This window comes from Phascolarctos cinereus, unplaced genomic scaffold, assembly GCF_003287225.1.
Source record: "Phascolarctos cinereus isolate Bilbo 61053 unplaced genomic scaffold, phaCin_HiC Scaffold_1;HRSCAF=81, whole genome shotgun sequence".
Taxonomy (NCBI): domain Eukaryota; kingdom Metazoa; phylum Chordata; class Mammalia; order Diprotodontia; family Phascolarctidae; genus Phascolarctos; species Phascolarctos cinereus.
Window position 1 is genome coordinate 109042852 of NW_027555514.1, and position 15720 is coordinate 109058571.

The 15720-nt window shown below is 38.4% G+C and overlaps 1 protein-coding gene across 8 annotated transcripts in view; it reads right to left on the bottom strand.

The window, feature by feature from the left end:
• CALD1 (caldesmon 1) overlaps positions 1–15720 on the bottom strand; it is a 247997-nt gene that overhangs the window by 26545 nt on the left and 205732 nt on the right. For 5 of the 8 annotated variants that reach the window (XM_021002361.2, XM_021002363.2, XM_021002364.2 and 2 more), the window contains 4 exons: positions 12764–12910; positions 7003–8077; positions 5172–5249; positions 611–756 (listed from right to left, as the gene is read on the bottom strand). In XM_021002361.2, the coding sequence (XP_020858020.1) occupies positions 611–756; positions 5172–5249; positions 7003–8077; positions 12764–12910 (1446 nt within the window). Of the gene's footprint in view, positions 1–610; positions 757–5171; positions 5250–7002; positions 8078–12763; positions 12911–13094; positions 13788–15720 lie in introns of those variants that run through there. The other 3 variants (XM_021002370.2, XM_021002371.2, XM_021002366.2) reach the window with 2 other exon arrangements.

Consider the following 15720-nt stretch of genomic DNA (forward strand, 5'->3'; position numbering starts at 1 on the left):
GATCTGACCTTGTCACTACCCTACTCAATAAAATCCAGTGGTTCCCTATTACCTGTGGGATAAATATCAACTCCTCTGTCTTTAAAAGCCATTCACAACCTGGCCTCAACTTGCCTTCCTAGTCTCATTATATGGTACTTCTTTTCTTGCTTTCTGTGGTCCAGCCAAATCGGTCTCCTTGCTGTCCTTCATACTTCATATTTCATTTCCTCTCTCTATAACTTTGCACCAGCCATCCCCTAAGCTTAGGATGTACTTGCTCCTCACTTTTGCCTCATAGAATCCTTTACCTCCTTGCAGCTCCTTCTAATGAAGCCTTTCCTAATCCTTTCAGCTACAAGTGCTCACCCACCCAAAAACTATGTTGTATTAATATTGTATTTATTGTGCATATATTTATATATGAATGTGTTGTCTTCTTCATCAAAATGTAATTATGTTCATTGAGAGCAAAAACGATTTCATTTTTGTGTACCTGGCACAAAAAAAAGTTATATAAATTAGTGCTATAAATTAGTGAGACTAGTTTCTACTTATCACAAAAGAAATTAATATCATTAGTTGTAGAGCTATAGTTAGTAGGCACCAGTAAATGGTCTCTGTCTCTTACCTGAAGGTATTCTCTGTGTGTTTAAGTTTGTGAGTTGTAAGTTCTCCGTTCTGAGATTTGACTTCTGGAAACCCTTTCTTTCGATCCCAAATGCTTTTAATTTCCTCTTTGGGCCCCTTGTCCTTATTGATCTTTTCTTCTTTGATCTATAAAACAATACATTGTTAAGAAGACATCATAGTAAAAATCTGATTAAGCTTTGGTCAGGATGACTAAACAAGATCTTCTCACTTTAGGCAGACAGAAAACAAGGAGCAGAATAAAACAAATGAGGAGTCTGTTGGCTGGGTTGGCCAGCCCCAGAGAGGTAACTGGAGGGTGGGTTTAAGACAGAGATGGAGAAGTGAGCACTGAAGGGAAGATATTGCTTTTACTATTTTATGTGATTTTATCTACCTCACAATTAAGTGATATTTCTAGCGGATTTGATGAAAGTATAAAATTTCAGATAAAATTTGCTAAATAAATTCAAGGCAATGGTAACAATAATATTGCCTTGTGTATAAATGTCATCTTTTGGTGAAGAGTTCAATATATTTCCCCTGTATTAGTTCACCCATCCTCATAAACTCCATGCTTGACAGATGATTGTTATATATTATTTCTACTGTGAAAACTGATGTATATGGCATCTAGTCTTCTAAATACTGCACAACTGTCAAGTGGCATAGTGGGGGCTTAGAACCTGTCTTCAGACTCATTTTCCCATATAACTAACTATATCATCTCTTTTCAACTATTCTTTTTGACAAAATATTCTTTAAGCTTACTTCTCTCATATATCTACCATTACATCCCTTAATTTATTTCTCTGCTGTTTCTGTTCCTGAGGAACGAGGTGAGGGAGGGCATGAACACAGAGACGGCTCCCACCCACATCTGAGCTATATATATATTTTTTGTGATGGGTTTTATTTTTCATATTTTATTTTTTCTTGGTGGCTATCCTAATCTGGCAAAGAAATCATATGGCCCTTGAAAAGGCAGATGCTTTTTTGTGCAGGGAAAAAGAGACAGGGTTCTAGTTCCCTGTTCTGTCTAGCTGTCTGCAGAAACAGTAGACTGAACTTTGAACTAACTTGATCCCTATTCAGAAAAGTCTGAGAATGAAAATTCAGGGGTCCCATTTTCAGTGGTACCCATGAACCAAGTGCTGAGTCATCTCCATAGGTCAAAATGAGCAAGGAACAGAGAAATATTCTTTAACTTAATTCTCCTGTTTTGTGGTCAGAGACATTCCCTCAAAATGCATTATCTAGTTTACTTGCCAAAATCAAGTTTAAAATAGCACTTGAAAAATAACAAATGCTTAACAGAAGAATCCTTTTTTCTCCCTTTTTTTTTTCTCAAGTTTGGCCTTTGTTGGCATAGGGCCTGGGTGGATGCTTGTGCTGTCTATGGAAGATTGTACTTTTTTCTAAATATGTCAACAAAACCTGACTAATTTAGTTTTATTTGAAAATCATTCTTTAAAAACAAACAAATAAATATAAGATCATACCATAGATTTTTTGAATTCTATTTTAAGCAGACTAATGAGCAAGATTCTATGGGAGAATAACCTCGAGCCCAAGTGCTTCTGAGGTCCTTTGGGAGAAGTGATAATTCTTTTAGGCTATTTTGATATGGTGAAGAAAATTATTGCTCTTTTACAAGAAATGGTACCCAAATAGAGGTAGAGTTACCATTGTTTACTGAGTAAAAGGCAGCTTACTCAGCTGGCAAGATTTGGCCTCATATAATTTGGATAAAAATCCAAGTAGGTTTCAAATACTCCCCTTCCTGTAGCTGTGGGCTGACCCATGGGTGTGGTGGGTTAATAGTTCAAATGATGCATTCCTGTACCAGCATACTTAATTTAAAAAAAAAATTTTAATGCCTACTAAGCAAATGGGAAAGGGCTGAAGTTTCAATGACTTCAGCAAGTCTGTTCTTATGCTTTGATACCAGAATGGGGTCAAGCTGATTATGGATCATGACATTTCCAAAGTGACTTTAATGATCATTTGTTAACTACAAAAAGCCTGAACTCCCTTTCTGAGTCCAATTTCTAACTTCTAGGCATTGGAGAAAACTTAAATTAGGACTTCAAACTTAGTTAAAGAGAAGTAGCTCATAAAAACCAGTATAGTCCTAGTCCAGGGAGCTACACTGGAATATCTGATGTATACTTAGAAACTAGAAATAGAGGACACAGGGTGGGGAAAGGGAATTATTAAAAACAATAATAAAACAAAGATATAGGAAAACTGAGCTACAGAGTTGGAAGGGACCCTAGAAGTTGTTCAGGCCACTCCCCAGTGGACCGAGAAACTTTGCCAGAGAACGCCCTCAGTGTAGTCTGTCTTTCAGCATTTGCTTGAAGACCTTCAGTGAAGGGAAGCATGTTAGCCCCTCAGACAGCCCCTTTAATAGTTCTAATTACCAGGAATTCCTCCCAAAATTGAGCCTAAATTTGACCCTTTACAACTTTCACTAATTTTCCCTAGTTCTGAAACCTGAGTCCAAGAGGGGTCTAATCCCTTTTCAACACTGGAAGATAGCTAAACTAAGGTTGACCCTCAGTCTTCTATTCTCCAGTTAAACATCTCCAAATGACTACAATGAATATTGATACTATCTCACGATTTTGAAGCTCTTTACCAATCTGCTTGCCCTCCTTGGTATCTTTTCCAGCTTACCAATGTCTTTTCTAAAATGTGGCATCTGGAACTGAACCTCAATGATCCATAAGTGATCTGACCAGGGCAGAGTACAATGGAACTCTCTCATACTCTGACCAGTGTCTGCTTCTTAGCACAGCGCTGTGTTCTAGACCCTTGTCTCTTCTTTCTCAGAAATTGAATCAGCTCCTATAGGTTGTTACCATCTCTATGCAGGTGGTACCATCTATGTGGATGATTACCAAATCTACATATACAACCCTAAACTCTCTCTTAAGTTCCAGAAGAACTCTCATTAACTACTAGCTACATAGCTTCTCTTGGATATTTTGTGAGCATCTCACACTCCACATTCCCAAATATGGATACTTTCCCTAAACCTTTATCCTCTTATTTACCCAGGTTTGTAACCTCAGAATTATCCTTGACTCTTTGCTCTTATATCCAATCAGTCATCCAGTCTTGCTGATTCTACAGCAGTAATTTCTCTTTATCGTTCCTATATCTACCACTTTAGCACAGGTCTTGGTCACTTCTTTCCTGGACAACTATAACAGCTTCCCAATTCCCCTCCTTGCTTCCACTTTCTCTCTTTTTCAATCTCACTGCTGTACAATGGACAAAATAACCTTTCTCCTATCCAGGTGTGATTTCTGCTCCATTTCAGGGGCTCTCCAAAGCCAAAGAATGAAATAGGAAATCCTAAGCCTGGTATTTAAGGCCCTCTATAGTCCATTCCCCTCCTACCTTTCCATTCTTATTTCTTATGACTTCATTTCATGAACTCTGCATGGTAGTTGAACTGGGCTATGAGCCATACTCTGAACTTGATCTTCTGTCCCCCATTTCCATGCATTTGTACAAGCCATTCCCCATCCCTGGAATGCATTCCCTCTTCATATCCATATCTGAGAAACTTTGTCTTTTTTCAAGGTTCTTATATATGGGAATTGTTCTGAATAATTACTAAATTCCTTATTTTCATGCATGTGATTTTGTTTTTTACTTTTAGCTACCTAATTGTGGGTAGGCATGGAATGAAAAAGAAATAAAACTTTAAATGCAGGAGGGTAACTTACTATTTAAAGGAACTCTATTATGATTACATAGTGAATAAATAATTTTTCTGTTTGTTGCATTTGGATTTTCATATTTGACTTGAATGATATCCTGGTTTTTCTTAATTTGAGTTATATCTGTATGTCAATCCTGTCTTGGAGGGGCTACTATGTTGCAGAAACAGTAATGTAGAAGACATTACCAATTTTATTTGTTTCCATTTGGCTACAACTCACCTTACCAGCCCTGAGAGCTATATGACTCAATTTTTCTTACTTCTGACATCCCTGATTTAACCTCTTTCATATATACTTCAGCAGTCTCAAACATGTATAAGTTCTAACTTTAGCTAATAATGACACTGAGCCAGGCTTTCTAATCTAATGTTTGTGATTATTTGAAGCTCAAGAGCACAATATTCATAGAAGTAAGACCATTGGCAACTTCATTTACTTACCATACAGTAAAACACCCTGGCACCAGCTGCTGTGTGTACCATGGAAATGCAATGCAAGACATTTTGCCAAATTTTTCATTTGGAAATCTGAAATCATTATCTTCAACTCACCAAGTTTTCTACTGGGGAGCATGGGGGACCAGTTTTCTCTTAGAAACTGAGCCATTGGTCAAAGTCAGCTAAATTGGTTAAGGAGATTGGAAATATTATCATGATTGGAAGGAAAGCAGGATAGCTTGAAGAAGGGAGCATAGTACAGTGGGAGAAGGAGGGGAGGCCAATAGAGAAAAGAGGAATGAAATGTCTTGAGACCTCTGTGTCTTAAATGAGACAGAGACATGTTTTTAGAATTGCGACCTCGTTATTTCTCAAGTATATTTACCTCCTCTCTTTTGAAGGCAGGTTTGTCTTCTTGGGATTTTTCTCTTTTAACTTCCACTTTGACCCCTTTTTCTTCTCCCTTTTTCATTTTTTAAGGATGTCAGGGTCATTCATTTTACAATAAACCCTACCCCCTGAAATGGTGTTCAGGCTCTGTGCCATGTGCCCGAGCAATTTTTTTTTTTAGCTGCCTCAGTGATCACACGGCTTTGGTGACAACAACCATGACAAGACCCATTCTAGTGTAATGTGTAATATAGCAAGACATGTGTTTATCTCTTCCCACCCCAAATCTCTCATGTGCCAGTGTTCTCATGGAAGACTAGCATGACATGATATTCCCTGTGGGTGCTGTCAACCTTGTGTAGCTTGGTGAGTTTTTCTCCCACAAATCCATGGCTAGCACCATGCTCACACAGCCTGTGTGAAGGTCTAGGCACAAATAACCTCAGTGGTGAAGCAGTGACAGAAAATTCTCTATGGGGAAATGAACACATCTGGTATAATCGCATGCATAGGCAGAGATGATTTTAAGGCAGCCTTGTAGATTAACCCTAAGAACTTTAATAGCCCACTGACAGTTTTCACCAACCCTCCTTTCCCTTGTCATAGGCAATTTGTATCTAGAGCCATTAATTAGGCAAGACTGGGCCTGGGGCAAATTCATTGGGGTGGGTAGGGGACACAGAAGCCCAGAACACAGGCTCACCACCTAAGATGTCATGCCAGGAGGGGGGAACCCTGTCCCCAAAAGACCCTGGATGGCAAACCCCAGGGGAAGAGCACCATAGTGACGGGACATAGGGGTTAGTGGCCAGGAACAGCTGCACTCCATACCTCTGGAGGATCAGGAGGTGAGGCATGGACAATGTAGTCATTTCCAAGAGGAAATGTATACTTTCTATCCACTCCCACCAGATATCAGCAAATTTAGTCCACCCCAAGCTAGTTACAGCTTTGTGTGCCATTCACATGGTATAGAAGAATAAAATCCACATATGTGTATATGCATACATATACACATATAGATATTTAACTTACTAGACAGTTATAAGTTATTATAGTCTTTCTGCAAGGCTACTTTAAATCTTTGAGTATGGGTCTACATGATGTTAAATAAATGCTTTGGCATTCATTTAAGGTAGGTGCTTATAGAAATGCCCCAACATCAACATTTGCTTGATATCATTAATTAATTAATTAATTGATTGATCCATTTGTTGCCTTTACTACAAGTATATTTCAGACTGGTTGCTTTTGCTGTGGGGATTTCTTTTTTTATTGCAAATCATGGTGTTTGTGGGGTTCCTGTCCTATAGTTTTTCAGAATTTTCTCAAGCGCCAAGTACACAGGAGTGTGAATGTTTCTGACTCCATATTTAGGAACCCTTTGCTCATGTAGACCCATTATGTGTTACAGAACTTGATAATTGGAGCTGTTCAGTGAGAAATGAAGAAAGTTAATTTTACAAAGAATTCGTAAAGAAGCAGAAACAGACAAGTGAGTCTACAACACAGTGCCACCAAAATGACCTGTTCTTTTTAGCTTATACATTTTTCCTTGGCATTCATAATGGTTGATTTCGAAGCAATTAATCTGTCTGCAGATGTTCCAGTTGTTTGGATTAGCAGCAAGTCTAAATCAGATCAACCATTCAGTGATTAATTGATTTGGTGGCTATCTATTACAATGACTGGAAAAAAATGAATAGATTTCCCAAACGTTCACATTGGTGGTACTATATGGACATGGCCCAGTTCTAGATTTGATGTGCATTACATTTCTTGCAAATCACAGGCAATACACACGTGGTGCAAAATGTTTACTGTACCTGAGTTTTTAGGCCAGCTGGTTGAAGTTTATTATCTTGTACTTTCTTTTCATTTACCCATTTTCCTTGTATTTTCTCTTCTCCCTTCCCCCCCTTTATCTGTTTTTCTGTTGCTTTGTCTCTTTTTTCTTCTAACTGCTTTTTATTCATTTGCTCTTCTAGCTTAGCTTTTTCTTCAGCTGCACGTTTCTCCTCTGCTTTTGCCCGTTCCCTTTTCTCTGCTGCTTGTCTTTCTTTCTCCTTAATTCTTTCCCTTTCCTCTGCCTCCTTCCTTTCCTTTTCTTCGGCAGCCAATCTTTTCTCTGCCTCAATTCTCATTCTTTCTTCTTCAGCTCTCCGTTCTTGTTCAGCCTTAATCCTTTCCCTTTCCTCAGCCTCCAACCTTAGCTTCTCTGCCTCAGCCTCCAACCTTAGCTTCTCTGCCTCAGCCTCCAACCTTAGCTTCTCTGCCTCAGCCTCCAACCTTAGCTTCTCTGCCTCAGCCTCCAACCTTAGCTTCTCTGCTTCAGCCTGGTCTTGCTCCTCTACTTTTTCATTACCTGTAAACTCATTTGTATCTACTGTCCTCTCCTCCTCTATTTTAGATTCCTCTGCATAGACCTGACCATTTTCCAATTCTACTACTACTTTTTCCCCTTGGGTTTCTGTTTTCTTTTCTACCGTCACCTCTACCTGATCTTCTTCAATGATTCTCTGCTTGGGCTTCTCTTCTTCCTCTTCCTTCTCTTTTTCTTCTTTCTTGTCTTCTTCAGATTCCCTCCAATCATTCTTCTGGTAGGACTTGGTGATTGTTTCAGTTTCCTCTACTTTGTATCTTTCTTGGCGGATTTCGCTTTTCTCTTCCTTCTCAGAAGTCTCATTTTCTGCCGCATCATTTTGAGCTCTCTGGTTGGATAGTGACAAACTTTCATCTGTTATTGTTGGATCAAACTCCTTCTGGCGCTCCAAAGCTTCCTGAAGACGCTTTTGGCGTCGTTCTTCCCGACGTGCCAACCGCTCCAAGAATGCAGCATCATCACCTCCTTCAACTTGAGTGTTTGATATGGTGGTACTTTTAGTCTCCTCATCACCCACGCTGTACAATATGAGAAAGAAAAATGGCATTCCCATTATTTGATAGTCTGATTCACCAATCCTTTAAATCACTAGCCCTTTGAACTACCATCACCACAGATGTCTGGGGTCATATGTGATCTTCTAGTTTGCTACTGCAACTCTAAGATGGTACCATGTTCCTCTAGAGCATCCCCACAATCTGGGAATGTGGAATAGTAGTATTTAAGGAAGAGCATATTGGGTAAATATGGTATTCCCACTGTCCTGTAGGCTAACAGTATATTTTAAATATATACTATAAGCTCCTTGAGGGCAAAGACTGTTTTGTTTTTGTATTCATAGTGCCTAGTGCAGGGCCTGGTTCAGAATAGGTGCTTAATTAAATATTTGTTAAAATGAACTGAAGTGAATGTAGCAAATGCTGGAGAATTCTGGGACTCCCAAGGGGTGTCAGAATGTTTGACCCCTACTTTAAGTAAATCAACATTTTTGTGAATAAAGGTGTATGTATCTTAGAAATTTTTGGTTGTCTCTAGGAAATGGAAATAAAAGGGGAAAATGCTCTAAGAAAACAAACTACCTCATGAAGATCCCTTAGCTCCTTCTATCATCAAGGGTTCATGACATAAAGTTAAAAGGGTCACAGTTTAGGATTTTGATGAGCTGATAGCTCTGACTACAGTGTTCTGAATATGCCCCTGAGTCAGAGTTGCTGGCCTTTGTGAGCAGAAACCAAATAGCTCTGTGGTATCAAGAGCTCTGGCCAGAGTTGCAAAATTGTGGCTCACCAAGTTCAGAAACTCCTTCCGATTTTATGATTCCAACCAAGAGTGAACCATCTGAGGTTCAAGTTCACTTATTTTTGACTAAACACAATTTCCCATTTGGAAACAATAATCAAAGGCATGGAAAAACTAGATTTTAAAAATTCCCTGACCTTAGTGCTACCAATCACTACGTACATCCATTAGAAATGCGAAGATTAAATTTCCCTGATGACACTGGTAGTGTATAAATGGTGTTTTTTTTGAAACTGCATGCAGTTTGACTTTAATAATATTTACTGTGCAATTGTATATTAGAGACAAATGTTGAAATTCAATTGTAGCGGCAGCTAGGTGGTGCAGTGGATAAAGCACTGGCCCTGGAGTCAAGGAAAACCTGAGTTCAAACCTGGCCTCAGACAACTTATTAGCTATGTGACCCTGGACAAGTCACTTAACCCTGATTGCCTCCAAAAACAAACAAATTCAACTGCATTTTAAAAAAATCTATATGTATTTGTTAGAAAGAAGTAGAGAGTGATATAGAGATTGATCAGCAGAATAAAGAGAAGATAAAAATTCATATGGCACTTTAAATTTTACAATATGTTTTAGCTACGTTAATTTATTTCAACCTTACAACAACTCTGTAAGGTAGGTACTATTATGATCCTCCCATCTGACAGGAAACTGAGGCAAAACTGGGTTAAATGACTTGCTCAAAGTCATGCAACTAGTATGTGTCAGAGGCAGGATGTGAATCCAGGCCTTCCTCATTACAAGTATGGCTCTCTGGTCACTGTGTTTCACTGCCTCCCTTCTAAAAGGCCACAGTAGCCAGATGAGAACCAAGGTAAGTATTATACATCCTAATTTCTGTTGATAAGTCATTTTGAGTTCACCTGAATTCTAAGCATTTGGAAATCACATAGAAAACCACATACTAAACAGGAAACCGGTCCTTTGTCCCCTCTCTGGTACTAACTAGCCTAAGTGTCAATTAATACTAAGTAACCTTAAGCAATCCAGTTTCCTAATGTTCAAGTTGAATTAAATGGCCTCGATGGGCACTTTCCAAACCTAATGTTCTATGACGATTTGCTGAAATCAGTGTGCTCTGTTACACCTTTGTTTTCCTTGGGAATCAAACACGCAATATAGAGCACAGTTAACTGTAGCTTAAAAACAGTCTATAGTACGCGTCTGAATAGGGCTACCTACGTGGGATACTTGCTGGCACTGAAATAGGTTCAATTTGCAAGACACACTCCCTCTAGAGGCTAGTTCTATCTTCCTGAGACTTGACGAATGGAACTCTAATGCCTACAGATCAGCTACAGTGACACCAGTTAGGGTAGTTTAGACTTGCTTCAGTTGATGGAAAACTGATGTCTCACACTCTTGCATGTTGAGTAGGGCCGGTTTTTTGTTTGGGTATTTTTTTTTTTAACAAAAAGAACATTCGTTATTGCAGCAATACCGTTGGTTGGATAACTCAGCTTTACATAGCAAACGAATTACAATTTGGAGGAAGATTTAAAGAAATAGAACATCCAGCCACTCTACTAACTAAATTAAGATATTTTAAATCCCTTCTTAACTGAATATTGAATAGCAAACATATTTTGACTTGCTTTCTGGAGTCCAAAGGCTTCTCAGGCCATGCATAGCATTTCACTCTTCAGGCCCCGAGAGCAACAACAGCATGAAAACTTTTGACTTCTTCCAGCCTCTTCTGGGCTTAATGTACCCCAAAGATGCTATTTATCAGCTGTGTTATAAGAATGGGGTATCAGTTCCTGCCTGCCTTGGTAGCATTTATGGTATATCTTTCTATTGTTTTTGCTGTTCAGTCATTTTCACTCATTTCTGACTCGTGGCCCCTTTTTCTTGGTAAAGATACTGGAGTGGTTTGCCATTTCCTACTGCAGCTTATTGTACAGATGAGGAACTGAGGCAAAGAGGGTTAAGTGACTTGCCTAGGGTCACATAGCTAGTAAGTGTCTGAGGCCAGATTTGAACTCAGGTCTTCTGGACTCCAGGCCCAGCGCTCTATCCACTGTGTAACCTAGCTGCCCATACCTTCCTATTAGCTCTTGGCTTTTCTTTCACTAGATACTGACTGGCTCTTTTTTTTTCTTTATTCTTCAAGCTGGCTTTTTTTCTTTATTCTTTCATCTTTAATCTTGCCCTCTCCAAAGTCAAAACTGAAAAGGGAAAAAAAGAACTATACTGCCCTGATCCTGATTCATCAGAGAGCCCATGACCACCATCTTCCAATTAGGGCATGCTTAAATGAGATGCCAAGAATTCATAGCCTAGTTAGGTAATGATTACTCCTTTTTGCTTGGCTAACCAGTATTCTCAGTTCCCTTCACTCTCTGAAGTTAGAGATACGACTTTTTAATAAATAATGTCATCAGACCAACGAGCAGTATCAAAGGTGCTTCTTTGAAAACATATCTCCTTCCCTTTCCCTCTCACATTTTCCCCTGCTTCCACCATAGACTTTTTTTATTTTTAAATTTTATTTATTTTATTCTGAACTTAAGAAATAAAAAAAGCATTTCCATAACACAGTAGAATAGAAAAAAAAAGATGATTGTACACAAAACTGCAAATCTATTATGTACAACTTGCTATTCCTTTTAAATATATAATATAATTATCATGTAGCTATTTTTTTTTCTTTTTCTCTCCCCCCACTAACCCTAAAGATGGCTATCATTAGGCACAAATATGTATGTATGTATGTATATATCTCTCTCTCAAATCATTCTTTACATACTCCATCAGTTCCTTCTCTGGATGCAGAGAGTGTCTTCCTTCATATGTCCTCTGTAGTTAATTTGGTTATTTATAACAGTAAAAGTGACTTATTTACTCAAAGTTGTTCTTAAAATAATACCATTACTATATACAATGTTCTCTTCATTCTGCTCATTTCACTATTCATTATTTTATGCAAGTCTATCCGTGTTTTTCTAAGATCATTGAGCTTATCATTTTTTATTGCACAGTAGTATTCCATCACAATAATATACCACAACTTATTCAGCCCCAACTGACAGTCATCCCTGCAATTTCTTGTTTTTTGGCACCACAAAGAGAGCTGCTATAAATATTTTAGAACGTATAGGTTTTTTTTCCTTTTCTCCTAATCATCTTGGGAAACAGACCTAGCAGTGGTAATGCTGGGTCAAATGGTATAGGCAATTTAATAACTCTTTGGGCATAATTCCAGATTTCTCTCCAAACTGGTTTGATCAGTTTCACCAACAGTGAATTATATACATGTAACATATATACCCATAGGTATTATAAAGACAAAACTAAATAGCTCTTGGCAAATAAATTCTAGCTTTTTAGGGGAGAATAATTAGTTGTTAGTTTAAGTAAGACACTGTACCTTGATAAGGTCTCTGAGCTTTGGAAAAATTAAAAAGGTTAGCCTTCTATTAGGAAAAGGCATTCACAATTTTCCTTGAGAAATTTGTTCATATTTTTATTTATCGATGGGCAATAATGACTATAGTAAAGTGAGAAGATATGAAAGAGAAGGTTTAGTTGAAAATAGAAAGTAGAAATATTTACTTAGGCTCGCGAATAAATACCCTACAGAAATTAGCTGAAGTTTCTTTCATTTAACATGTCTATTTGACAAAAATACCAAAATTAAAGAAAAACAAAACAGTTTGGGGTGGGGGTGAAGTCTCTATGACCAGATCAGATTATATAGCAAAACAGATGAGATCAAGTGCATTGAGACCTGTCATTATGAAGTAGCTTGATTGAAAAACAGTTGATTCAGTGGCCATGGGTAAACACCGTCATCCTGAAATTTAAAATCCATGAAATGCTGGAATGCTTTGTTCCAAATAAAGCCTACTCAGTGGACAAACCAGCAAGTTTGACAAGGGCTGCAGTGAGGAATGCATTACCTGTTCTGGGCATTAACGGCCGCCTTCTCGGTCACTTGTCCTAAAGACTCTTCCTCTTCCCTTTGACGAAGCCTCTCTTGGCGGGCTCTGCGGCGACGCTCCCTAGCAGCCTCTTCTTCATCATCGTCATTTCTCTGATGGGCTATTCTGAAAAACACCAATGACACGACCTTGAGAATAAAAATCACCATCACTATTCATTTTCCTTCTCAATGAAAATCAAATCAGTTTGATCATCATTTATTAAACATGCTAGGTGTTTAATTATGAAAACATGATCCCTGCCCTAATGGAATTTACATTTTCATTAGGTGCTTTAGGGTTGGCTTACCTTTCCCAAAACGACATTTTTAAGTTAGCAAGCAAACTATGGACTTCTAAGATGGTTTAGTAAAATGTTACCTCCCAAAGAGTTAGCTTTCGAATGTTTCAAACCAGTCTATTCTTCCCTCTCATGTACATAAACCACATGAAACAGATAGAAGAACAAAATCATCATTCTTTAGTATTGGTCTCTGTAATGTAGCTTTGACTCAAGTGAGAGCTTCTAACATGTTTGTTCTTGGATGCATCTCTTTGGATTTTGTCTTGGAGCAGAATCATTGGGATCACAGATTATGCCTGACATATCAGAGATAGGAATATTACTTGGTTTTTAGTTCTTAATTTGCCAGCCTTTCACTCATGGATTACAATTTCTTTTATTTCTTGAAGTGTAGTTATTGTTCCTTTCTTGCTCTTCCATCTCCTGTTTCCTGCACCATCCACATACTTTTATTCCTTGTTCCAGTCCACAATGGTCTCTTGCCCCAGCAGCCAAGTGGTTGTCCAGGGCAACCTTTGTCAGGAAGGCAGAAAATCCCCAAAGACATAAATACCACCAGTCTATTTTGTCCTGCCTAAAGTCTAGATTCAAATTCATGCATCCTGATGTGATGAACTTAATGATTTCTTCTACTTGATCTTGGCTTGAACTGGCAGTGACCCTCTGGTTTTTGCAGAAGAGGACACGGTTAACTGTTAGGGGACTATAAGTTCAGCAACAGATTGAGGCCAGACTGTGACATGATTTTATATTGCTCTCTACACAGGTTAATAAATGTCTTGGGCTGCAAATTAAACAGTGTAAACAGGTGTCAGCAGCTGGATCACCAACTTTTTATTCACTCTTATTGCTGACTATTCAAAATGTTTGTTTCTTGAGGGAAATGTGCAATACCAAACCTCCTGTTTGGATTCTCAATGAGTCATTTCCACTTGGATTCACAGAAACCCTGCAGATTGGCTTTCAGTGACTCAAATACATCTACTTTACCCTCACCTTTACCCTTTGTTTTTTCCAAGTCCCATTCCTCCAATCAATTTTGACCACACTTGCTAATACTTTACCCTCACCTTTACCCTTTGTTTTTTCCAAGTCCCATTCCTCCGATCAGTTTTGACCACACTTGCTAATACTGTTATTCATCATGACCTCTTCTATGCCAGAATTTCAGAAGCTCACTACTGCTACAAAACCAAACACACAAAAATCAACGAAATTCTGAAGTCTAACGTTCAAAGCTTCTGTCAAATTCTTCCTTCCATATCTATTAAGCTGGCACTCTCTCTCTCCTCCCTCCTTCCCTCTCTCTCTGTCTCTCCTCCTCCCTCCTTCCCTCCCTCCTCTATCATTCCTTCTCCTTTCTCTTCTCAAAAATTACCCCCTCCACTTTATTTCTTTGTGTAGATCATAGAATTCCTTTAACTGATACATTTAATTAAGAAGGTAATCATTTCCCAGCAAACATTTTGCCCACTACCTTCTCTTAAAAAAATGAAGTAAAACAGTCTCATTAGAGATTAGAACTGACAGCACATGCAATATTCAGCTTTTATGGTTTACTATTTCTTAGCAGAAGCATATTTTAACATTAGTCATTTGGGATGAACGTTGGTCTTTGTTAGCCAGATTTTTGTCTCCTTATCCTTTCTTGAACCCTTCTTGGTTATTCCACCTCCATGTCTTTGGGGATATTATTCTTATGTCTGAAGTGACTCTCACTTAATTTTTACCAGTTCACATGCATCACTTTCAAGACTGGAATCAAGATTGATTTTTAAGATATAATCTTTGACTAACTTCACTCCACTTTGATTACTCTCTTCCTTGTCACTCTTCCTCCACTTGTGTATATTAATATGCACAGAATAGAAATTTCAGAGTTGGAAGAGGCCTCAGGGTAATCGAACATTAACTGAACAACATATCTACCAAATGGTCTTCTTGCCTTTACTCCTCCACTAGACCATGAGATCCTGGAGAGCAGGAACTGTCTTTTGCCTTTCTTTGTATCCCCAACTCTTAGCACCGTGCCTAATAAATGCTTGTTTCATTGACTACTCGAAGACCTCCAGCAAATTGAGGTAGTCAATTTTACTTTTAGATAGCTCTCTTAGCAAGTTTCCCCTGATGTCAAGTCTAAATTTGTTGGTTTTTTTGCAACTTCTAAAAAGTTGTAAGTCTAATCCTTCTTCTAGGTGACATTCCTTCAAAGGCTAGAAGAGAATCCTTATGTCCCACCCTGCCCTAAATCTTCTCTTTATAAAAGCTAACTATCCCTAGTTTCTTCGACCAGTGCTCCTAAGGCATGACCTGGATGGAGGCTTTTCACCATCCTGTTGGCCCTCCTCTGATCGCTTTTCAGACTATCAATATCTTTGATCTATGGCAGTGAGTTATAGTAGAAAGAATGCTGGATCTGGAGTCATAGGACCTGGGTTCAAATCCATCAGTCTGTAAGCATTTATTAAGCACTTACTCTGTGCCAGGCAATGAGAATACAAAGACAAAAGTGAAACAGTCCCAGTCCTCAAGGAGCTTACATTTTATCAGGGATCTAAAAGTAACATATTAGAAACCACATTAGACTCTAATGTACATGAAGCCATTGTTAATTTATTATATAACTTTTAAT